The sequence below is a fragment of the Pinus tabuliformis genome, chromosome J (assembly GCF_031772625.1).
Source record: "Pinus tabuliformis cultivar Carrire ecotype Pingquan chromosome J, CPIR1, whole genome shotgun sequence".
Classification (NCBI taxonomy): Eukaryota; Viridiplantae; Streptophyta; class Pinopsida; order Pinales; family Pinaceae; genus Pinus; species Pinus tabuliformis.
The window spans coordinates 241994291-242021550 of NC_142295.1; the positions used below are offsets into that span (position 1 = coordinate 241994291).

The 27260-nt window shown below is 39.2% G+C and overlaps 1 protein-coding gene across 1 annotated transcript in view; it reads right to left on the reverse strand.

The window, feature by feature from the left end:
• LOC149226655 (serine/threonine-protein kinase GRIK1-like) overlaps positions 1-27260 on the reverse strand; it is a 145324-nt gene that overhangs the window by 24093 nt on the left and 93971 nt on the right. The window contains exons 7-8 of the mRNA XM_089377545.1: positions 20570-20694; positions 15181-15276 (exon numbers count right to left, since the gene is read on the reverse strand). Of these exons, the coding sequence (XP_089233671.1) occupies positions 15181-15276; positions 20570-20694 (221 nt within the window). The remainder of the gene's footprint in view (positions 1-15180; positions 15277-20569; positions 20695-27260) is intronic.

Sequence of the window (27260 nt, forward strand, 5' to 3'; positions counted from 1 at the left end):
TTGAATCTGCAAAATTTAATGGGAATGGGAATGAGAAAATTAAAAATGTATTTACTATTTATTAATTTTATTTATTTAGATTCATCATTCTAGAAATAAGTTACTAACCTACTAAATTACTAAGTTACTAACCTCCTTGCAGGCTTGCTCCTTGCTCCTCAGTGCTCGCTCCTTGCTCCTCCTCGCTCCTTGGCACAAGCTCCTTGGCTCTCCTCCAACTCTCTCAAGTCATAATGACTTACAAAAGCCCTCCAAGCCCTTATATAACAAAAACTTTTTTTAAAACAATTTTTTTTTACGTCCGGATTTTTTTTTCCGCGACTTTCACTTCCGACGGCAGCGCACATCGCTCCGGGAGCAAAAAATAAAGCCCGGGAGCGATCGCTCCCTGATCACTCCCGGAGCGACGGGAGCGATGCTCCCGAAGTCGCAGGGAGCGCAAATTTTTTTCCCGGGAGCACGCTCCCGCCCGTAGCACGGATTGACGGATTGGGAGAGGGTTCGAGGAGGGGGCGGGGGGGGGGCACTCCCCCGCAACACTGATTCCAAAACAATCACAGATACCTCCAATCAATTAACAATCAAATAATTCCCATATAATATGGTCGCTTTGTCTTGTGTGTGTTGTGTGGCAGCTCTTACTCCAGCTGCTAGGTGGCTTCACACTTCAATAATAGCAAATTACATTGTGATGATAGCTCCGATTCTCTAGCAGTTCCAAGATCTTCAAATTCTTCTTCAATTCCCACAATATGGCAGTTCTTACTCCAGTTGCTAAGTAAATTCATAAATGGATACAAGTAAATTACCATATGATGATAGCTCATTTTCTATGGCAATGCAATTCATTTGAGATCACCTTTCTCAATCCCTCTCACAAACCTAGTGGGGGCTTCTTTCCATTTGGTGGCTCTATTCCTCAAGTTTACTATGGGGTGATAGCTCAATGGACTTGACTTGTCCATTGTCAAATCCCACAATAGGTTACATCACAAGTCCACTCTTCTGTTTGGATCCGAACACTCTCTGTTGACCCCCAGTTAGTCCAATCTCCCAATTGCTTATTCATGGGTATATTTTATATACTAGATGACACACTCATCCAATCATTGGGAAAATCCAATAACCTGACATCTTATTGTATTTGACGGTGGCTCCCAGTGAGTCCAACTACTACAATGAACAGTCTGAAACTAACTTCATTTCACTAAGACAGCATTTCTCTACTCTAGTAAGCAGCGGAATAAAACACAGAGATAAAGAACACAGTCACACAATAGCACAATGATTTTTCTTGGGAAAACCTACTTCTTTGCTGTAGAATTTATTGATAGAGTTTGAGCAATATATCTCTTGCAAGGCAATATTTTTCCACTCGAAAACACACTTGTTCTCACTGATTATACTTAGCTTGAAACACCCTACAAGCAACCCGACCCAGCTCCTACTTCATTGAACAATCTTTGCCCCTATTTTCTAGCGCAGGAAATCTCCTATTTCCTAGCACAGATTGGGCTCCTATTATTTAGGAATTTCCTCCTAAATCTTACCGCAAACCTACAACAAGAATGTCTCTCTATCTCAACCTACGGCTCCTCCAAAGTACACTCTCTACAAGAAGCTCTCCTCACACAAACTCGGGCAAACAATAATGATACAAACTTGTGCCTTCGTCCTCCATTTATCAATTCAACCCATGCTATATCTAGTGAGTACAAACTTCGAACACGAGTTCTGTTTGACTTGCTAACTAAGTCAAACTAGCTCTCTAAATTGTCCCTGCCTCAATTAGAAACCGAAGCTCCCACTCGTCCTCTTCTAAATTTGAACTGGCACTTGGAAGTTCGCTTAATTGTCCCTCCAACTCTATGCATGAATAAACCATCTCCATGAACTCGTCCTATTCAACACGAAATATTCCATGGTAAAAAGGAAGACTAATCGTCATCTTTCTTGACTAAGGAACGAGTCAAGAATGTTGAAGAATATAGGGCAATTATTTGAAGTGTAATTCTTCTGGACTTGATAACAATTTGTGAAGCACTTTTACAATTATCTTAGCTTGATCTCCTTCTTATTATTAGTGAGTGTGTTTCATCAAACTGTTACCAAAAACATAAAGACAAGAACACAGATGTTGGCTCTCTGTCAGGGCCAAAACCTCTCTCTCTTATAGAGGAAAACCCTTTGGTAAGTTTCTCTTATTGAAGCTTCTTATTGATCAATGCCAAACCCTAGACCCTTGACTAGGATGTCCTCCAAGCACAAGTCAAGTCCTTCCTCTTTTCTGCACTTGGTTCCCCGGCACATAGACTTCCTCCTTCCAGCACTTTGCTCCCTAGCACTTTGTCCTCCTTCTTTGTTTCTTGTCTAGAGATAGACCTTCCTTGAGTTAGCCTTCTAGATGAGATGTTCCTCTTCTATCCTTTGCTCAAGTAGACTTCTTCTTTTGTTGACCAAACGATATCCTTCTTGAGATATGGGTGTATGACTGTATTGTTGTCCTAGTCTTCCCACGTGTGGAGGGTACCCTCAGTGAATTAGGGTCCTTTCACCTTCGCTAGAGAGAGAGACTTCTTCGCTTGACTTGGGAGGCCTTGTACACCTAATATCTAGCCCAAACACCAACGAATTTTGCATTGAAATGATATTGTTGTTATATCCGCAATTTGTCCTCCTCTTCGCACGTGTGACTATTTCTAGCCCTAGAAATAGTCCTCTACCTTCGTTGAGTTTCCTCCTTCCTTCGCTGGACTTTTGGAGACCCTTTAGACTTGCTTCTTCTTCCTTTTCTAGGCTTATTGTTTATATCCGCAATTTGTCCTCCTCTTCGCACGTGTGTCTGTTTCTAGCCTTAGAAACACTCCTCTACCTTCGTTGAGTTTCCTCCTTCCTTCGTTGCACTTTTGGAGACCCTTTAGACTTGCTTCTTCTTCCTTTTCTCGACTTATCTCTTCACCAATTTCAGAGCTTGCGTTATATCCTTTATGAGGGAGTGGACAGCCTCTATATATAGAGGATTGTCCCTCCTCTAGGCCGACATTAGGTCGGCATTCTGTCTTTAGGCTGACTTGACCATATCTTCATTATTTTCTTCGTTTGGCTTCTTGTGGAGGATGTTGTTGCATGGAGAGGACTTGGACTTGTCTTGGAGGTATTCTTTTGACCTTATACATAGTGTAACATGCCCTCTAACCACTTAACCATGTGCTTGACCTATTCAATGAGCAAGAAACTCATTGACAAATAATATAAAAATAATTTCTTTACTTGAATAAATACAAATATCAAAAGTACATTTATGAAGACCGAACCTAGTTACACTTTCTTCAACACTCCCTCTTAACTAGGGAGGTATTCATACAACATTACAAGGTGTTTGGCTATGTTTCAATCTTGAAGAATTCACATAAGAGAAACTGGATTTGCAATCCATCTATTATAGCATCATAATAACCAACATTGTTTCCACAACAAGGCCTTAACTGGCAGCTATATCTCTCAATAAATCAAAGCACAATGTTGGCGAGAACAATGACTTATAGACACCTTAGTCATTGTCTCTCAAGGTACATACCCACCTAGGTGTTCACTGAGTATGACCTTCTAGGACTATTTTTGTCTTGGGTTCCCAGCCCTCAAAGAATATCAGTCCTCTTGCCTACTCTTGTCTTGGATGCCCTACACATCCTCAAGGAGTATCGATGCCAGATGATTACCCAATCTTCCCATTCTTTCTTCCCAAGTAAGGACAAGAATGTTGTGTCTATCTTGTGTCTACATTTCCATTCTTGGCCTTCATCTAGACTTACGGTTGTTAGTCCTGGTCTAGTGCATGATACATGAAATGGAAAAACACAATTGTCACTCCTTTGTAATCAGGGGTGATCCAAAACTCCCTCTTGATTAGGCACCTGTCAGAGCTCCCTCTTAACTAGGACTCTTTCATTCATCAGCAACTTCTTCTTCGTGGGTCCTTCAGTTGCTTGATCTCCTTCCTTTCTTTGATGTCATGAAGTCTTTGTTCGAACTTCTTCTAGGTAGGGCACCACCTGTCAATCACTTTCCTTCATGGTTTGTCATGTCATTGCTTCCTTCGTGGAAAGTGACTTTCTTGTCATACGTCAAGTTTTCTTGTCATCTGGGTACTCCTTTGTCATTTGTCCATGCTTCGGACTACTCTTCTCATGGATGCTTCGTCGTACTTGCTTTCTTCAACCTAGTAGCCCATCATTACTTCATCCTGATATTGCTTCAACATTAAATGTTGCTTTTGTTGGATGGCTTTTTCATCATGACATCTTCGTAGAGTAGAATCAGTTATCTACATCTTTCATATCTCCAAGGCCTTCATAGGTGTCAAGACTCAAGGGTCCTTTCTTCCTTTGTCAAAGTTGTCCTGCCTTCTTTCGGGAGATATCTTCAAAGTATCTTGTCAGATAGTGATTCTCGGTGATCATGGTGTTCTTCACATGCTTGATCTCTTTCTTCATTTGCTTCTCTTTGGATAAATTGGTCAACCACCTTATGCTCCTTGCGAGAGCACTTCTTCATTGCTTGCTTCCTGGACTAGTCAGCATTTCTTCTTGCTTCTTAGTCAGCAATCTTATACTCCTTATGTGAGCATATCCTTTTGTTGACCTTTATTGCATTGTAGTACATGCCTTCGAGCATGTCATTGGTGAAAGAGATTCTTTCCTACTTGATCATGTTATAGAACTATTCCCATGACTCAATAATATACAAATGATAACATGACTAAACTTTGATGCATACATACCTCATCTTGATTCTCCTTTGATCATCTTAGCTTCATTTGGTTGTCCTTGGTGTGGCCCTTCTTGCTTCATCTTAGCTTGCCTCCATATCATCCTTTTCTTGAATCCCATGAACGAGATACACAATGAGACATCTGCTTTGGTTCATGAACCTTCTTTTGAAGATTCCATCATAGGATCTTAAAGACCCTTGCCTTGCAAATGTTTCTTTTCTTTTGATGATGGAGGTCTTCTAAGATTCTTAATCATGATCAATTTTCTTTCATCGTGGATGAGGTCCTATACTAGGTATGCTCCTTCTACATGAATATCTTGAGCTATATCTACCATGCTCCTATATTTTAGAAGATATTTCTATCCATGCATTTTGTTCTCAGTAAAAATGCTACTTCTTCATGAGTATCTAGAACTCTATGTACTTCATGCTTCTAGATTCTAGAAGATGTTTCTAGCCATGCAATTTTATTTTATTCCTACATGCTCATATCCTACTCAAAACCTTGAAAGAAGACATGAAGTGAAGAGTTTGACTTAGTCATAGTAGAGATCTAGAGGATCTTCCTTCTTTTGCTTCTTTTCTTCTTCTTTCACCTCTTGAGTCATGTGAGCTTCTTCCCTCTTTCTTTTGTTGTTGTTGTCCTTCTTAAGCTTAGGACAATTCCTTTTGTAGTGTCCATATTCTTGGCATCCATAGCATTGGATTTTGGACATGTCTTTATTGTTTGTTCTTTGTGGACCAAATTTGCCAAATTTTCCCTTTCTCTTGGCCATGGTAGCAAATGCTTGCTCCTTTGATCCCACATCTTCCTTTCCCTTAAGTATGGTTTCCTATGCCTTGCATAGAGAGCACATTTCACTGAGTGTGGTTGCTTCCTTCTCGGCATATATGCTTGATGTGAAATTGCCTCAATCCTCAGGTACAGCATTGAGCACTACAGTTGTCATTTCTCTATCAGACATGACTTCCCCAAGCACTTGAAGTTGATCCCTCATCTCAGAGATCTTCATGAAGTAGGAAGCTATTCCTTCCTTGGACATCTTCATCTTGTACAATTCATTTCTTAGAGATATCACTTCTCAGGCTGTGGATACCGAGAATAGCTCTACTAGCTTCTTATAAGTTTCTTTTGATGTTTCAAATTTGGAGACATAAGGAATGAGAGAGTCCTTGATAGATTCTATTAGAATCCTTTGAGCTCTTGTCTCATCCTTATTGTACTTGGCTAAGGCTTGGGTTTGTTCCTTAGCAGGGATAGTGATATTCCCTTTGACATGTTCTAGAAGTTCATTCTCTTTGAGAAGTAAATCAATCCTCTTCTTCCATGCTAGAAAGTTAATGGTAACTACCAATTTGTTGCTTTCCTTGCAAAAAGACATGGATGTATATTCAAAGAGGGACATATACTTGATAGATTTTGAGATGTAGAGGATTTGCTTTCTCCTTGAAGATTTGATGGCTTGCCTTCCTAGGATCCTGATGTTCTTCAAGTTGCCTTCTCCAAGTGGACTTACTTGATGATGAGATTTTCTTGGTAACTTGTAGATGATGTAAGTCTCCCTTTGATTTGCTCTTCTTTGTAGGTGTCTTTGTGTAAGGCTCTTCTTCTTGCTATGTAGTCTTCCTTGATGAATGATAGATGGTAGGCTTTCTTTTCCTTTAGTAAATTTGGCTTGATGCTTCAACCTTGTAGATGCCTTTCCTTGATGAGTGTTCTTGAGTTGCCCATTCCTTGATGTGTCACCTTAGTTCTGATACCATGTTGAAGAATCTAGGGCAATTAGGTGAAGTGTGATTCTTCTTGACTTGATAACAATTTGTGAAGCACTGTTACAATTATCTTAGCTTGATCTTCTTCTTATTATTAGTGAGTGTGTTTCACCAAACTGCTACCAAAAACATAAAGACAAGAACACAGATGTTGGCTCTCTGCTACGGCCAAACCCTCTCTCTCTTAGAGAGTAACAACCTTTGGTAAGTTTCTCTTATTGAAGCGTCTTATTGATCAATGCCAAAGCCTAGACCCTTGACTAGGATGTCCTCCAAGCACAAGTCAAGTCCTTCCTCTTTTCTGCACTTGGTTTCCTGGCACACAGACTTCCTCCTTCCGGCACTTTGCTCCCCAGCACTCCATCCTCCTTCTTTGCTTCTTGTCTAGAGATAGACCTTCCTTAAGTGGGCCTTCTAGATGAGATGTTCCTCTTCTGTCCTTTGCTCAAGTATACTTCTTCTTTTGTTAACCAAACGAGATCCTTCTTGAGATATGGGTGTATGATTGTACTGTTGTTCTGCTGCCTAGCTTTCCCATGTGTGGAGGGTACCCCTTAGTGAATTAGGGTCCTTTCACCTTCGCTAGAGAAAGAGACTTCTTCACTTGACTTGGGAGGCCTTGTAGGCCTAATATCTAGCCCAAACACCAACGATCTTGCACTGAAAAGCTACTGTTGTTATATCCAAAATTTGTCCTCCTCCTCTTCGCACACGTGACTGTTTCTATCCCTACAAACAGTCCTCTCTGAGTTTCCTCCTTCCTTCGCTGCACTTTTGGAGACCCTTTAGACTTGCTTCTCCTTCCTTTTCTCGGCTTATCTCTTCGCTGATTTTAGAGCTTGTGTTATATCCTTTATGAGGGAGTGGACAGCCTCTATATATAGAGGATTGTCCCTCCTCTAGGCCGACATTAGGCCAACTTGACCATATCTTCATTATTTTCTTCGTTTTGCTTCTTGTGGAGGACGTTGTTGCATGAAGAGGACTTGCACTTGTCTTGGAGGTATTCATTTGACCTTATACCTAGTGTAACATGCCCTCTAAGGGTCTTATATAAATATATTGACCTTCTGACTTCCTAGAAACACTTAACCATGTGCTTGACCTACTTCAATGAGCAAGAAACTCATTGACAAATAATATAAAAATAATATTTCTTTTCTTGAATAAATACAAATATTACAAGTACATTTATGAAGACCGAACCTAGTTACACTTTCTTCAACAAAGAAGGCCTTCTACGCTACCATTTCCAACACTCCCTCTTAGCAAGGAAGGTATTTTGTACAACTCCCAACCTATCTTTGTTATCTCACATCTACTTCTCTGTTGAAATGTACGATAGCTTCACTATCCCTTTTTGCACACAATCTCTAAGATGATGATAGTTGATCTTGATATGCTTGGAGCAATCATAAAACACTGGATTCCCAGAAAGCTTGATGCAATTCTAACTATCACAATAGGCTCCATCCCCTATCTGAAAAGTCCCACAAGCAACTTCCTTATCCAAATAGCTTTGCATGCTGCCATACTAGCAGCGATATACTCAGCCTTTGTTGAACTGAGTGCAACTAATCTCTGCTTCCTGTTGTACCAAGAAACAGCTACTGACCCAATGTTGAAGACGCCACCTAATGTACTCTTTCAATCTATGGAGCTCCTAGCACAATCTGCATTTGTGAAGCCCTCAAGCCTCACTCCATCAACCTATTTGTACCATAATCCATAATTCATTGTGCCTTTGAGATACCTCAAAAAATGTTTCGTAGCAAACCAGTGAACTTTGGTCAATTCCATCATGAACTGACTCAATTGGTTGACTGCAAAACAAATATCAGGTCGTGTGTTGACCAAATACATCAATGACCCAATGAGCTCCCTGTATACTGTAGCATCTACTCGCTCTACTCTGCTAGCATCCACCTTCCTTCAGTTTGTGACTAGAGGAGTGGCCATGGGCTTCCAATCCTGCATATGAAATCTCCGGAGAATCTCTATAGCAGTGTTGATAATATCGGTATCGACAAAATATCAGCAAGGGTCCAGAAAACATCTTATCAACAATATCGGCGAAAATATCGACAAAATATCGGCAAATATCAACAAGCATAAAAAATGCATAACATATTCATTTTTTCATATTTTTAAACATATAAAGCAATAACAACATGAACTAATCACATTCGCACATAAATATGAAGAAAGAACTGATATATATAACGTTAAATAAAAATGATACATCAAAGGAGATACCAAATCCTGTTGATCCCTGATAATTGTCCAATCAAGGACTCAAATGTGGAGAACCAATACAAAACAAATAAAAATAGCAGCTATCTATCTAAAATCAGTGCCCTCTCCCCCTTTTACGAGAAAACATGATGGACTATTTGCTAGGCTTGCCCCTAGCAGTAGAAGGCCTTGCCCCTACACCTAATGTCAAATAATGAGTGCTAGGTATGGAGTTTTTCTCTCCTATATCTATAGCAGATGGTGTTGATGTTGATGCTCCCACAATCTCTTCCTCCTACTCCTCCTCGTGTTGCTCCTCCCCCTCCTCCTCCTCCTCTTGCTACCCTTGTTCTAATGGATCATCTGGGTCTAACCATGAAGATGACTCCTCCAAGATGGGCACCTTAGACTCCACCCTCCACTGAGACAATATATTGTCTAAGGAAATGGCATCTAGATCCATTGGTGCTTCTATTTGCTTCACTCGAAGTTGGATATTGTAATGCACATACACTAAATCATTGAGGTGTGAATACTCCAACCTGTAAGAGTGTTGAAAAAACTAATGAGTCTTGACTCTTCACTCTTGAGTCCTTGACACTTGAGGGTCATAAATTAAAAATTTTAAATTACAATAAATGTAATTGCTCAACTAAAGGTTGAAGCTCAAAGTTATACCTGTTGAGCTTTTTTGAGTGTAATTTCTCAAATACACTCCAATTGTGCTCACACCCTGAAGAGCTACATGTTTGACTCAGGATTGTTATGGCCAATTTCTGCAAATTTGGTGCCCTTGCACGCAGCACAATAGCATCGCTGCCAAATATCTACAACAAAATAAAGAAATAAAAAAAGTCAAAAACTTGAAACATCATTAAACTTTCAAATAAAAGTTACATAATTGAATTTTAAAAATCTAGAATAATAAATAAGTAAATTGAAAATTGAAAATTCTAATGAGTGATGACTTGTCACTTACGTGGCATGAAGAGGGTCATTTCCCTAATAGCATCATCAAAGCCAAATAGGCCAACACAATCCAGATAAAACTGTATCTCACGATTGATTTTACTACGAAGCTCAAGATCCGGTACCATCCTATGAATACAGGAACGGAGCCCTTCTATCACCTCGTCATCAAAATCAAAGGCACATTTGTATGAAAATGCGAGGTTGAAGAAGAGTGTTGTTGCATGAATGGGTTGATGAAGCATCCCAATCCACCAACTATCAATCACATCCCATAACATCATATGCCTATCAAGCCCAACAAAACCCTTTTCTGCGTAATAAGAACGAATGGCCTCCTTGACCCTATCCATGGCCTCATGAAAACAAGCCATTGTAGACTTGTCCCCATCTACCAATCTCATAACCTTTACTATAGGTTCACTAACTGAGCACACTTCTTCTACCCCCTGCCAAAATGTGTCAGTGTACACCATTTTTGCAATGGCTCTCCCGTCTTGTCTCCTGTTGTATCTACAATCACGCCACTCATCAGAGACAAACATTTGCTTCAACTCAAACTGGATCGAAACAAAGATTGAAGAGTAATAAAGTTGGTGGAAAAACGTGTGATTACAGGACACCGCAACTCCTTGTTTCTAGTGTACCTCCTCATTAGGTTAAGAACAAAAGCATGGTTATAAATAAACTTGGGGATGCTCCTAGCCATATCAATCACCTCCTTGATGAAGGAGAATTTCCCCATATCCTCAATCAACAAATCGATACAATATGTTGCACATGGAGTCCAGAACAATGCGCAATGCCTCTCCATAAGCATCCTTTCCGCAAACAAATAATTAGCTGCATTATCTGTTATGACTTGCACCACATTCTACACACCAATCTCCCAGATGAACCCATCTAACTCACATATCATTGTTACATCTTTTATATGTGTTGATGCATCCACCGATTTAATAAACATGGTACCTTTAGGACAATGTACCAAGAAATTTAGAAGGGTCCTACCCTTCCTATCTGTTCATCCATCAGACATCACTGTGCATCCAGACACTTCCATGTTTGTTTCAACTTCGCCAATCTAGAGTTGATGTCCTACTTTACTGCTTGAAGGATTGGCCCCCACAACTCCTCATATGTAGCACTTTTGTACCCTGGGCCCACAACAACAATAACATCACACATTGGCTACCAAAATGGATTGGTTTTGGTGATGTTGAGAGGTGAGGCGCTCTAGAAAAGGCACCTCCCCATAACTCTATTTGCTCTTGCTTCTCCCTTTTTTTAACAATTCATTTTATGGAAAGTTGTGCTCCATGTCCTATTCTTGGAACAAAAAATGATGACCTCACACTCCTAGCGACATTAGCACTAGCAGTAGCAGGTGACGTTGTGGAGACTCTCCCACTACCCTCAGCCTCAAAATCAGAAGAAGATATCCCAAAAGATCTACCTGCGCGTTCAGCCTTGTTTCTTTCTGCCTCTTCATTCTTTATGTCTTTTTCATCAATTGCTTCAAGAGCTTTTTGCATAAGCTCCACACTGAAATTGTACAAAGCCCAACATCATGTCCAGGTTGTCTAGCTAAAAGGTATTTCAATCGCGTAACCCCTCCTGTCATCCTAGTCCCACACAATTTGCATGATAGATATGCCTAATTTGTCCCACCATCAGGCTCCCCATACTCCTAAAATGGGTCCAAGGCTTTTGGCATATTTGTAGTAAGCTAATTCAAACCTAGGGCACCAAAAACACAAAAAATTGGCATTAATGATTAAAGTTTAAACACCCATACACAAAAAATAATAAGTAATCACCACCTCATTTTAAAAAATAATGTTTTTGCTACATTATTTGCAATGTGAATTCAATGAAAAATGGCAATAAGAGGGTGCATAAGAAAGTTAAAAAAAGAAATGGAGAAAACCCTTGCATTGGCTCATGGGCATGAAAATCATAGCAAATGGAAAAGAAAAGAAAAAAAGCAAAATGTTCGTAGGCAAAGAGGCAAGCAAGCATAACCCTAAATCTATGAAAAAAATCATTAACATAGGGGTTTTTAAAAACATACCTATTAATCGAAGAAATGAAATTTGTCTCATTGTTCTTCAATCTTTGATCCACAAAAAATTCTTACTTGGTGGTAATAATGCTTGTTCGATCCTCAATCTCTCCTTGACAACCACCACAAAGTTCTTCCCCTTCCTTCTCCAACACTCAGAAACTGAAATGAGGAAAAAAAAGAGAAATTTCCCTCTCTAGCCACAGCCCAGCCTGCCTGACAATATTTTCTATCATCGCGTGATTTTTTGCTGAGATATCAGCGATTTCTCAGCAATATCACAATATTTGCGGGAGATGAAATATCACAATATTTTCTTGGTGATATTTCGGCTCATCGAAAATATGGCGATATTTCCGAAAATCATCGATATCTCAGTGATATTATCATCAGTGCTCTATAGTGTACTTCCCCTGTCCTATGAAGATCTCACCATCACCCTACTAAACCTCCAATCGAAAGAAATAGTGCATAAGCCCCATATCCTTCATCTCAAACTCCCTTGCAAGGTCCTCCTTGCAATCCTGGATCAAGCTATCTTCTCTAGTCAATATAAGTTCATCAACATAGAAAGAGAGGAAGCCCTCCAACCATGATGTAGTATAGGTTGACATCCGCTTCACTATTAGTGAAGCGCAATCCTCGAAGCTAGTTGTCAATACGAGTGTACCATGCTCTCGGAGCCTGCTTGAGCCCATAAAGAGCTCCCTTCAACCTACACACGTGTATCTCTGTTGAACTGCTCAAACCCCTCCGCCTGCTAGATATAAATCTCCTCCTCAACCACTACGTTGAGGAATGTTGTCTTCACATCCATCTGGTGGATCTTCCACCCCATATGTGTTGCAAGTGCCAGAATAGTCCTGATGGATGAATACCATGCTAATGGGGCAATGGTTTCATCATAGTATATGCCCTCAATCTGCGAGAATCCCTTGGTCACAAACCTGGCTTCGTACTTCTCCACAATCCCATCTGCTCCATGCTTCACCTTGTACACCCAGCATGAGCCTACGATTGACTTGCCCTCTGGTCATGGCACAATCTCCCAGGCATCATTCTTCATGATGAAGGAATATTCCTCCACCATGGCATCCTGCCAAACGTGTTGAAAAGTTGCCTCCGTATAACAAGAAGGCTTAGTGTAAACCAATTCAGTCATCAGTTCCATATATTCTGTGTACCTCTATGGCTGCTTGCTCTGTCTGAACATAGAGCTAGGAGCTTCAACATGCTCCTGGGTCTCTTGAATCAACTTCTCAGTCCACTTGGCTTTCTTCCTCTCTGTGCTAGGAGTCTCTAACTGAGTAGTTGCCTGCTTTTGTCCTAGTCTCTCCTCCTTATCATCCTGCTAGGTATCCCTCGTACTACCTAGCTAAGACTCAATCTTTGATCCTAGTTAAGGCTCCTCCATCTCAGGTACTCCAACCTACTCTCGCTCTAAGTACTCCCTCAGAGCTCTAGACTCCTCAAACCTCACATCCCGCATGAGAACTATCTTCTTGAGTCCTGGTAGATACACCCTGAATGTTTGAGTTGTCTCACTAGATCCCGCGAAAATACCCTTTTTTATTGTGGGCTCCAACTTCTTCTTGCTATCTTTAGACACATGGCAATAAACTTTTGTGCCAAAGATACAAAAGTGTGAAACATTAGGCTTCTTACCTATGAAAGCCTCCTTTGGTGTAACTCGTCCAAGAACCCTGTGTGGACTCCTATTCTGCAGAAACACTGCAATGTTGCATGCCTCTACCCACAAGAACATAGTCAATCCTTGATCATGCAACATTGCTTTGCCTACTCCAACAATACCGCAATTCTTTCTTTCAGCCACCTCGTTCTGTTGAGGGTTACGGGGTGTTATCATCTCTCTCCTAATGCCCTCCTTCGCACACAAGTCCTTTAAGGCATTGGAGACATATTCTCCACCATTTTCACTCCTCGCGCTGCCTTGATATTCTTCCTGGTCTGGTTTTCTACCAAGACCCTAAACTCCATGAACTTGGTTAAGACCTCATCCTTCTTCTTCATAAAAAATATCCAAGTTTCTCGATAATAATCATCAATGAAAGTAACATAATACCTGTGTCTCATAAGAGATGAAGAAGAGAAGAGCCCACATACATTTGAATGCACCAACTCCAAAATCCCTTTGGCTCTGTTGTTTCGGCCCTGAAAACAAGTCTTGACATACTTGCCAAGTGTGCATCCCTTGCACACTCCATTCTTGTCAAAGTTGCATGCAGGTACTCTTGTGGCTATCTGATGAAGAATCTCCAGCGCCCCATGATGCAAGTGTCCCATGCGCCTATGTCAAAGTTCACCAACATCTCTATGTTGCTCACCACCTGCTTTGCTGCTCAAGGTTGCACGTCTCAACCTGCAAGCTATAAAGGTTCTTCATCTTCACACTTATCTACTTCATTGACCCAGAAGCTAAGTGTTTGAGGTACACCTTACCTCTGTTGAAGATGACATCATATCCCTTGTCCTCAAGGGTAGCTACTGAAACAAGATTCTTCAAGCCTGGAACATAGAGGACATCATTGAGATGGAGAGGGCTCCTACACTCCCTCTCAAAGCTGACAATACCCACTCCCCTAGATGTGTACTTTCCATCATCTCCTAGCTCGACTTGAAACTTCATGTCCTTCTCCTTCAATTGGTTGAAATACTCCTTGTTCCTGGTCATGTGGAAAGATGCTTTGGAATCAATATACCACGTGTTGCTCCCCACTGAGCTTGCCATGCAAGCTGTCAATGAGAAATATTTCTCAAACTGAGAAGCAAATGCATCCACCTCAGTTGATGCAGCCACGTGATCCTTTTGGATCTCTTCTTCCAATCAGGACACTTAGTATCATAGTGGCCAAACTCATGGCAAAGGAAGCACTTGATCTTACATAGATCCTTCTTTTTCTTCTAGCTCTTTTGACATACAGTTCTTTGTCCAACACACAGGTTTCTACAATGCATCGATTCCACAAATGATTTTGTACATGCCTTTTTATATTTATACGTAAAATAAATAAATAAAGCATACACATTTTCAAGGGCATTTAAAGAGCAGCTAATATCATACTGTAACCACAAACTAATTTATTGATGGGTTTTAATACAATAAATAACTGGCCAAATCTAAGAGCTGAGATTTAATATATACTAAGTGTAAGGCTTCCTGAAAGATTTGAGGCACTCAAATTGTATGGATGCCTACAGTATTCCTTAGATGCCAAGACCAAAACAAATGGATTTAGATTTTTTCTTATTCATATCCACTGGAAATGAATACACATGCTTAATACAACTCATATTGAGAAAAAAATTGAACTAACACGACACACAAATCATAATGCTCTACATACCTCAAAACTCCGACTTACGCTAAAGTCACATATCTTAACCCTTCCGTTGATGTCAACCAAAAGGTTTTCTGGTTTTATATCTCCATGCACAATATTCTGTCAATGCATAAAATAAGAGTTAATAATTACTTCTGGGTAGCCACTACATTTCAGGAATTGTTGATGCCTGAAATAACTGCTAAAAGGGTCGATTAATCATAGTCAGTCTAGTAACTAGTTTCCAGCCATAAAAGTGTTTAATCCATCTTAGTTTATCCATTTCAATGAACCATATTATATCCAATACGGACATCTGAAAAACACACACACATATTTAAAGATTGTGAGGATTGAAAAATATTTCAAGTTTGATCATGATAACCACCAGTATGTACTCAAGCATTCTAATCGGCAGACAACCATCCCTGATAATCAATCTGCTAGTTTATGTCAGCAAATTTGGGTCAACATCACCATTCAAGTCTACCTAATTGACTCTGCCAATCTAGTCAACCAAGCCAATAACAACTTCTTGATGATGCTTTAGTTACACAATAGATTGTATAACAGATGCAGCTATCAACAGTAGCTAATATATAAGTGAAATGACGAAGGTAACATCTCTGGAGTTTAGTCATGTTGTACTCATTCAATATACTCCTTTCTGTTGAAAATATGTTGGTTAATCTTGACATGGTAGACATTAATTGTCCTAATCGCTTGTTTATGGTAATTAGAAGGTGGGCTTAGTGGTCCCTATTAATGTGGTGGTCAGAAGGGGGCCTTAGTGGTCCCTTATTAACGTGGTGCTTAGAATGTGCCAGAGCTCTAAACTCTGAATACGAAGCCAAGGATATTTGACACAGGTTTCAACTTTCAGGGCAACAAAAAAGAATCAATCTCTTCAAGAGTTTTATTCTACAATGACAACCAGTGTTCGATATGAGGACAGGCTTGACGGTTCTTTGAACTACTTGCAGTGGAAGGTTCGAATCACTTCTGTTCTCAAGGAGAAAAAGTTGTGAGCCTATGCAAGTACAGAAGTGGTTCCACCAACAAATGATCCCACTGCCCTAGATCTACATGAGGTCAGAGAGGCCAAAGCGTAGAGGATTATTCTCGATGGGGTCAAAGATCATCTCATACCCCATCTGTCAGAGAAGGAAACTGTGAAGAAGACATGGGATGCGCTCACAAAGCTATTTCAGAGCGACTATCAGAGTCAAAAGATGATGCTTAAGGACAAGTTGCATGGCAGTGGGCACAAGAATGTCCAAGGGCGAGAACGTGACATCTTACTTGTCCAGGCTGACACAGGTCAAGGACGAATTGACTGTTGTTGGAGAGACAGGAGGAGCTAGTGCATATAGCCTTGAATGCCTTTTCGAAGCACTGGGAGGTCTTTGTCAAATGAACTACGGGCCGGGATCACCTACCTGACTGTGAGGCTTTCGGATGATTCCAACCAAGAGGAGATCCAAGAAAGCGGTCAGCCAAGAGACAAAAGAAGAGGAGAACCTTGCTCTGGCAAGCAAGGGTAAGCAGAAGGCCAAGATAGGGCCAAGCGAAGGGTCCTCTTCTAGGAGAGTGAAGAAGAAAGATACAAGCAAGGTTAAAATCTTTGCATGCCATCAGCTAGGTCACTACGCCAGCCAGCGCCCTAATAAGAAGGGCAAGCAAAAGAAGCAGGTTGCTGCTACTGCAGAGGTGGACGAGTTTACAGCACAGTTTGAGAATGAGTTTTCGCTCGTTGCATGTCTCTCGAGCTCAGTTGCCACCAGCGTCTGGTACATTGACAGTGGGGCTTCTTGCCACATAACTGAGTTTTGAGGAAATCAACAAAAACCAACCGTAATATGTTGTAGTATAATTTGCATTTGTACTGAATCAATTGCCAAACTTGAAAGCACTTTTAATTCAAATTGTTCCATAATATCTTTCCCCTCTCTGTCTTGAAAAGCAATAGCTGAATGCTACAATCCAGTATATCAGCTTGCAAATTCACTAGAGACAGATGCAAAAGACACAAGACACAAGAAAGTCCATCATTCAGTGATCAAGGGATCAGTCCACAAGAAAGTTTCAAAAATTTATAGTATTTTGAGGAGAATAAAATCAATTAAAATGTTCCTGAATAAATAAAAAGAATGAAAATGATCTTGTTTCTAGGCAATAAACATAAGAAAGACAGTATACTATTACAACTGACAGTATGACAATTCAAGCATAAACTGCAAGAGAAAAAAAGTAGTAGTCCATTTATTCAAATGATAATTTTCTGCTTCAATTGTGTACCTCATCAAAAGAATTTCACAATCAAGCATGACACTGTATTAGGAATATAGGCAATTACACAAATTACAGACCACTGCATTCATGATTTGAAGACAGAATAGGCTAGCATGTGTTGCTTCTTACTGGTGCTTTTATCAGAAACATGACTGCTCAAGTTTGAACTTACAGTTTGAATGATTTCTACGTGTGGCAATGGGCAAATTTATTGGAAGTTGGAAGCAAAGCTCGTATTTGCCAACATTTTGTATCATACCCTTTTAAAATAATTTTCAGGTTGCCAGTAGAAGAACTTTAAATTTCCAATTATCTAGCTAAGGTGGTTTGCATGCTAAGGATAAATATCATTCTCTTTGGTCCAGTACAAATATTCTAGGGTGTGAAGTCCAATAGTCATTCCTGAATACAGGATATGCACAAATTGCAGTACTCCCCATAATACTATGAAAGTTGTGCATAACAAATACACACAGTATATGAAGAAAGGAGAGAAAAAAGAAAAATTGCTCGATATATTCAACATGTGTAAATGTCAATACATAAAGTTGTCTCATGAGGGAGACGGAAGTTAGGAAGCCTTCTGGATAACCATAAAAGTACATGTGACTTAATTAACTCTTAAGTCACTTTATCAATGTCATTTATTACATATCGAGACTTGGAACAGCAAATAACTTGGCAAGGCAGAAGAGTTAAGAGTCCGGAAAAACTCAATAAAAACAGGGAATGAAAAAACGAGCATAATGGCGTGGTTTGGGGATTATACATTTTGGCAAGTTTGATTCAATCAAACCAATTATACTCACAAGCATTACTCACTCAACCGAAGTATGACTTGCCTTGAGCCAGATAAAAAAAAAATTGATACCAATTCAAGTTATCATTATTCAGCGAGTATAAATTGTGATTCCTGTTATATGGGTCCTGAGTTAACACAAGATATAAACATTGATAAATATACTCTAGCCCAGTGGGATTGCTTGAGTGGTTGACTGCTCTGAGCTTCATGTGTGAAGCCTCAAGGTCAATTCATTGGGCTGGCTGCCTTTGTTGCATGCCTCACTTGATGTTTCTACCAGCAGCTCAGGGAACGTAATCAGCACTGACAGTTTGCACTGGGTACCATCAATGAATGTGAGATGGTGCCCAGGTGTTTCCTTGCAAGTTTTCCCTCTGAAAAAAAGATAAAAATATACTCTAGCAAATACAAATTTAATGACATTTTGATTATTTTGGCACCCTGGCAATAACAACAGAAAACATGGAAAAGTTCAACATAAGCAAGTTACAACAGAACAAACCACAAAATTTGTCAACTAACTATATTCTAGGTAACCTTATCAACTAACTCCAACTTAGACTTGGTACTAGTAACACATCAAAGAGTCAAGGTCTGACCTATCGCAGCCCTTGTTATTGTAAGTGAGTTCTGCCATCATTTAAACAGTTGATCATTCAACTCAGAATACACTTTGTATTGGCCTTGTTACAACTTACAGCAAAATCTCACACTTTTTGAGATAAATTTCAAAAGCTCAAGTGCAAGACCCACAAGTGGAAGACCCACTGTCCTTAGGAGAGGGGCACTGTCATCTCAGCAACCCTCGTCTCACTTCTGGCCAGCTCTCCTCTGGCTCAAGGGTGTTCTCCCTACTAAAATCCTTAGGGTGCTCTTGACTTGGTTTGACTAGGCCATTTGATCATTGTACAAGCCTTAAGGGGCACTTAGCTTAAGTTGATTGGGTTATTTGATCCCTAAAATATATTAGGGAAGCTTCCCTTGTGTTAGATTGTGTCCATCACTTAAACAAGGGGAGTTGTTGCTGAGATGACAGTGATAAAACTCCCATTGTTACACTTTGTCTAGGTCATTTAGTGAAGCTTTGCATTGAGGTGCTAAATTATATTGTAACAGGCTTTAATCATAAAGGGACCATAAGGAGCCTTTGCGTTGGCGCCATTCCTGTAATGTCCAGATTGTAAATTGGAATGCCACTGGAGTTCTCTTTTGAAATCAGTGACTGTTATCCAGGAGGCATTGTCATCTTTCTTACCAAAAAGATTCATGTGCAACTTCAAATACAATTAAATTGTATAAGCATAGCAATTACCCACCAAAAGCAATCAGTGAAGCTTTTCCTTAATGCTATATTGATTGCTGGAGCCCATTTAAGCTTTCAATCTGTTATCATTTGCATTGAAAATAGATCTCAAGTGCTTCATGCCAACTGACAGTATCTGTTGGGGCAAAGCCATTTTGGTCTGTTACAAACAGCCATTGAGGTAACCTATTAGCAGGACCTCTTCAAAATCCATGTATATATAATCTGAGTGTTTTTGTTTAAGGCCCATAATTAGGAAAGACCAATCCACTTTATAATTCTAACTTTGGATTAAACGAGTAGAAAGGAAGGTCTTGACCCTGTGCTCATTGTTGACCAGGTAATGCCATATCTATCAGTTATTGCCTTCGATAATGAATGGCAGAAGAATGTGGAATTTAACCAAAAAAAAATCTGCCCACATATGCGCACATCAAGAAGAAAGTCAGACCAAGAATCTCTGCCCTTATTTATAGGGAATGATAAATCAACTTTCAAAATTCAGTTGCACTCTTGGGGAAAAAATTCTGCAGCTGTGACCCTGGAAATGCCAAAGTACAATCTAATGCTTGAATTTTAAAGGAAAATGAGATAGGAAATAATGCTCAGCTACTATACAGTATCTCTTTAAGAATAAGAATTCTTTCTGAAACAAATTACCTGACACTAACAAAGAAGGCACAGAAAACCATGTGACCACCACTTTTAAAGTTTTATCTGAAATATAAGCTTAAAATCAAGCTTTATTTTTCTTATACAGTACACAGTCATCCTTAAATTGAACGCACCAAAAAGATCATATTTCATAATCTATTTGATTGTGGACAAAGTTGCACACATTGAGTCTTTACCTTGGAAACACAAACAGAATTCACATCCAACCAAATATTGAAATTAAATGCTTGAGGAAATAACGAAAAGTATAAGCCTTTCTGTTATGCATAGAGACTATGAAGGGTAAGAAGTTCAAATTTAGAAAACAAGAAAATGATATCCATCTCTGTTTAGTGACTTACATGACTATGAAGATACATAAGACCTGCAACAACATCACGGATATATCTTCTAGCAGTAGCTTCTCCAATTCCTCCAGGTGGACCAGATCCTTCGCAGATCCACCTTCCTTCAACATATTCCAAGACTGTATGACATAAAAGTAACAATAGATGTCACAACATTGAAGATTATATTCACAGTTTTTCCACACAACCAAACAGATATTGTTACCCCTTATTTTTGGCAAGGGAACCCTTAGTGAATTTTCTCCCTAGCCCTTGAATTTTAAGATTTGATGGCTGGGGTATTCACTTGCATTTTGGATGCTGAACAACAGGACGACTATGATGACATGGTGTAACATTCTTCACTCTGACTTTTGGGCATTTTCGTGTTTTTCAAAGTAGTTCACACTTACTGTGGAAAGTAACATATCCCAAGACACAGATCACACCCTCCGAGGCAATTTTGGGCTATTTGTGCAGACATGGACCTCATCTACACATGCCATGTGGAAGACTATGGAGCACTCTCTAAACTGGTCACTTTATGAGCTTGTTATCATCATTCATGAGGGCTGGGGTTGACCTATGCTTCAAATGTCCATGACAGCTGTGGGGTACTTGTGATGACAAGGAGGGTTCACTTAAGTGACTTTTGAAAGATTGGTGATTGAAGGGATGATGTGGCACACAATTAAAACAATTATGATGATGTGGACATGACGTACAAACACAACATGAAGACAGCTGAACTTGAGGGCCGACCCCATGTAGTTGGACATCAACATGGCTGTTTGAGGGTTTTATGACTAGTTTTTGACTTGGAAAGTCATTCCCATGCTGTATGGAAGTACCTTGAACTAAGTTATGGGCATGGACCATTAAGACTTAACTGGGAGGTTATGGAGCATTATACCATGCTTTTATGGAGCTGTCTTGGAGGAGGCGCCCCCTTGGAGGGTCTTTAGACTCTTATGTCACCATTTTGGGATGTTTTTGACCATTGGAAGTCCATTCAACCCCTTCTGAGGATTTCTAGGAGAGAAGACTTGCCTTTTGAGAGGATGTTGAGCATCCATATATTCCTAGGAGCCTTTGGAGGCTGCACATGTCACCTTGCGGGCATCTTTGTCCTTCTTTGGAAGAGAGAACCTCCCCTTGGGGGTTTACTTCATCTAATTTAGTGCACATGTGTCTTGACTAATTTTATTTTATTGTTGTTTTAGAATAATTAGTTGTAGAAATTACTTAAATTTACTTTTCTTAGGCTGGATCTAAGGAATCACAATTGATATGATTATTTTATTGTAAAAGGAAGTTAGGCCTCACTCTATAAATAGCTGAGCTATCCCTCATTTGCACTAATGGTAGGATATTTGGGAGCTCTCCCTCATTAGAGCTTAATTGACATATCTTGCTTGAAGCATTTATGGTGTAAAGGGTTCTTTCATTGTGGATGAATGTTCTCAATTCTTGAAGCTTCTCTTGCTTGGTTTTAATGGAAGAATGTTCAAGTTTTCTACTGTTGAATTTTTGTAGCTATGGACGGTCTTCATAAATTTTCTTAGCCCAAACTCACATGGTTCAGGTTGAATTCGAGTTCGAAAATGATTAAGTACGATTCAAATTCGAATTTTGTAATCAAATTCGGTTGAGGTTCGATATTAGGTTCGTATATATATGTATATATATATATATATATATATATATATATATTTCTCTTTTTAAAAATAGTACTTTTATTAATTTATTATATCCATTATACATGAAAAATGGATAATAATAATATTATACATTATTATTTTTTTAATTAATATCATTATTCATTTACAATATGCATTATATGCGATTAATAAATTTATGGCGAAATATGTTCAAACATTTTATCATTTCATTTTAAATATAGTAAAAAATTAAAACATAATTAAACCTAAACCATGTCGCTCATAAAAACAAAGGATATGGCCGGATTGGGCTTGGTTCTGCCCGAGCCGAGGTTCATAATTTATCCTCATTTGAAACTTTTGAAAGCTCATCTTACTTAGAAGTCCTTCCCATCGTAGTTCTTAGTGATTCTTTCGAACCAGTTGGACTTGCACGCATTACCGATTTCGCCATGTCTCTCCAACTTGCTTGCGTCCCGAGTGAAGCATAAACCATGCCATCCATCTTCAACTTGTTTGTGTCGACTCACGAGTTTCACATGTTATTGTCGATGTGGAGGCCAAAATGCTACACAAGCTTCCAACCCTCGCTTCTAATTTTTCAACACATGAATTTCCAAGGGGCACATTTAACAGCTGTATGGAGGTTCAAGGGCATATTTTTAAACGTTTCTTTCAAATGCACACTTGATAGTTGTACATAGTTCCGAAAGTCTGACGGTAAAACAGAAGACTGAACAGTGTGGTTTTGAATCAAACGAACTCGAGCTGAATTTAAAATTTGTCTTTGTATACGTCGAACTTCGAACCCCAAGGTTCAAGTTCAACGAACCTTGTGACATAGTCTTGTCCCTCCAAAATAAAAGGAAATGACAAATATGAATTGTATTTCAAGTCAGCTCTAAAAGAAATAAAATTTGAATTTTCAAATTTTGGATTTTGCATCCAAAAATGTAAAGTCGGCTCCTCCATAAGCTCATGTCAGCTCAGCCCAACAATGACAACACTTGGGCACATTCAACCACTATAAATATGATATTCATCCTCTCCATTTGGGCAAGAATTTTGGATCATAGAGACATCTTCTAAGGCAGAATTTCGGGGCTAATGAGGGACGAATCTGAGTCAAATAGAGGATGAAGTCTGAGGAAAAATAAAAGGACGAAATCTGAGGCAGACCAAAAAAAATTTAGGCTATTCACAGACAGTTTGACCAGGTTTGAACTAGGTTTAGTTACTAGTCATTTTGGTTTGATTCGACTGCAAAATTCAGATTGTATTCCTTGATTGAATTGGGCAAATTTCTCTACGAAAAGGTTGTCTTTTTCCCCCTGGTTTGGGGTTTTCCCAATTCAAATTTTGTCTAGTGTTTGACTGTCTCTACTGTCATTATTGTTTAATGTTGATGATTTTCTTGGTATAATTACTTAATGATAAATGTTGTATAAGATGAATTGGTTTAAGAATCATTGGAAATAATTGTCAATCTAGAAAATCTTATAAAAATCAACATGGTATTAGAGGGAGGTTTAGGAGCAAACGTTTGAAGAAGATTTGTGGATTAATCTGAGGTTGTTTGAGTCACTTAATAAGGAACGAAGACCTATTCAAGCCTCTGAATTTCGAGCATGTCACAAGTTTGAGGCTAGTCTCGGGCCCCCCTAAGACCTCTTCTGTGACTGTCTCAGAGGCCGAATTTTGGCCCCTTGTTTAGGGTTGTTCTACACATACCTTAAAGAGACCGTGACATTGCTTTCCCACCTAAAGATCAAGTCAAGGAAGGCTTTGATTCTATTATGAATCATTGTATGAGGAACAAGGATCAGCAAACACAAACTTAACCTTATTTGAGTCAAATTTGAACTTATGTTAGGACCATGGTAACCTTGTGAAGGCCACATCCCGAGATATCAAGCTTCGATCTAATTAAGGTCTATTATGTGACCAAATTTGGAGACTAGCCTGTAATGAGAGTCCCAAGTCTGCAGGGAGTGAACCACCCACCCACCCCCTCTCCCTGAATCTGCTCCCGAAGCACGCTCTGCTCGGAAGCGCTAGGGGAACAACCCCAAGAGCGCACTCCTAATTCGCTCCAGTTTGGGAGCGTGATCCAGCAAAAAAATCAATCACTAGCTTTTCTTCACAAAATAAATAAAACGAACAAAAAAAACCGCAAATGTTCCAGACGCAATTTCTTTTCAAAGAACCAAGAATGTTTGAGTAGGGCAACCTAGTATTCAAGCCTATGGCCCTAGTATTGATATGCAATTCATGGTAATGTTAAATTCTTAAAAGTAAAAATGACATTCCCCAAGAGCACACTCCCGATTCGCTCCCATTTGGTAGCGAATTTCGGGAGGGTGCTCCCGCAAAACAAAAACTCACTCACTAGCTTTTTTGCGAAATACAAAATATATATATATATATAACAAAACAAAGACAAATCGCAAAGACATTCCAAATGCAATTTTTTTTCAAAGAAACAAGAATGTTTGAGTGGGGCAACCTAATATTCAAGACTATGGCCCTAGTATTGATATGCAATTCGTGGTAATGTAAAATAATTAAAAGTAAAAGTGACATTCTCCTTTATCTTTCATTTTCATCCTTTTACTCAAATTTTAACATTACCATGAAATGACTCAGGATTTTTGAGAGTGGTTCCAACCTCATTGCATTTCATATGGAGAAAATAGAATTTTAATTCTCACTCAAAATCCAGCAGACTTATCAATTTTTCAGAATTTCAAGAATAGGGGAATTGCAATGTTTCCATTGGATTTTATCATGCACTAGGGTATGGAACTCATATTTAATCAAGAGCACCAAGCACTCTGTGTACCTTGATGTTAGTGACATTGGTTGTCGAACTCCTCTATAATGACCATATTAAGAATGTACCCATCCCTCAAACAAAATTTTGACTTGACATGCTATGTTTTTTCTATTTTAAGTTAATGCTTAGAGGGTGATATTAATGACAAAGATCCCAAGATAGGCAATGATTTCGATGATATGTAGGTATTTGTTGTAGCATGATTTTTTTGGATGCTAGAGGCCATCTAGAGCCTGTCTGTTGATGTATTTTTGGTTCAGAGATGGATTGTACTCGATGTTATCTTGGTTATGTGCACCCTTACATGCTATATAAATGAGAACTTGTAATTTGTGGACTTGTGGTTGATGAAGATTGTAACTATTAGATGATTGGTGTTATATGGTTTAATCCATGTTTTTATGCTTTTTATAACTAATTCATCATTCTATGTTGTTTTTCTTGACATATATGCATCAAAATATATAAAAATATATATTATATAAAATTCACTCCCGACCCAAAAGCTTCTGAAAATTGTTGCTCCTCGCTCTCGCTTCCACTCCCTGCTTCCAAGCAGTGTAGAATGAGACTCAACCCATGTCTGAGGAAATTTGAACCTAAATTCGGCCCTGGATAGGGCCGACTTAAATCCATTTTCAAAGATCCTCTTGAGCTTACATGCCTAAGGAAAAAATCTGAACGAGATCTTAGCATTGTTGTCATCTTCATAGAATTTGGAAGGTATATTAGTCGTGTAGAAAGTTGACTTTGAAGCAAATCCTTGACATCAGTTGTTGAGATGAAATGACATTGAATGCACATGTTTTTAAGGATTGTTAAAGGCATATTAAGGCCCACTACACTAGCTTTAGGATTTGAAGCAAAAGGGTTTTATCACTGTGTGAAGACGCTGAGTTCCTCATCAAGTTTGAAGACGAAATCTCTCTTGTAAAGTCCAAGTCGTTTACAAATCTAGTGTTGTCCTAACACTAATATAGCCTTGAGCAAGCTAAAGATATTCATAAAGGAGCTCGTAGGAAGACGTTGGATAAAGGGTTTTGAGATAAGGATGTTTTGTTTCCGATCATTTATGTTGACACCTAATCCTTAGGGATTGGGAAAACATTGTAAATATTTCAAATATGAAAATGAGAAGGTGAAGAGACATTGGAATATGAATTCCAAGAGTCTCCCTCTCCATCCTATATATTAATAACTCTTCCTAACAGAAAATCAATTATTCATGGAGTTACCGATGCCTAGCCTAACATGGTATCAGAGCACAAGTCCCATTTTAGTCTTGTTACTCATGTCTTCTGCTAGTTTTTTGCTCCCACTCAAAGTTGTTCTTGCTCTATCCTCTGCAATAGTTGCCTATCCATCCAGCAAAAACTTGGAGCGTTAATTTTCTAATTAAAGTTTGTGCCTTGAAATGAAGAGTATTATCTTCGTTGAAACTTCTATACGCTGCGTTGAGTTTTGAAGGTTGTGCATTATGTGTTTGATCCATTCTCTGCGTTGAGTTTTGAATGTCATGGACAGTGGTTAAAATTGTGTGTGTTGAATGCTACCTATGTGTACATTAGTCAAAAGATTGAGGCGGATTGGTTGTGGTGTATCATTCATTCCCATACCCGTTTGTGTGGTTGTATGCTGGATTGTGCATCGTGACTACATACTGGACAAGATTTCTTTGAAGAATTCGGTGACAATGTAGATGGAGCAGACTACTTTGCAAACAAGTCAAAGTTCAAGCCATCTGAACATAGCACCATCAGGCTCAAAATACTTGGTCTCCCTAACTTTCTTCTACATGTTGTACTCTATCTCCCAGAGTTGAGAAGAAACTTGTTGTCCTTGGTTCACATCTGCCAGCAAGGACACTCCATTTACATGTTTGATGGCAAGGTTGAAGTGAGAAAAGCATCAGACAACTCACTTGTCATGACTAGTATAGAAGAAGATAGGCTCTTGAAGCTGCAAGGAACCTGTGCTCGTGCACAAAACTTCGCATGCAATTCTCAATCTGATGAAGGTAAACTACCATCCAGTCTCTTATGGCATGCTAGAATTGGACATCAGAACTATGATAGTCTTCGTTTATTGAAGAGAAACGGTGTTATTGGTTTCCCAACTATTCCTAGGAAACATAAGCAATGTGATGTTTGTATCTTAGGAAAGCACAACAAACAGTCATTTCATGATTCTCATTCCAGAGCACATAGAA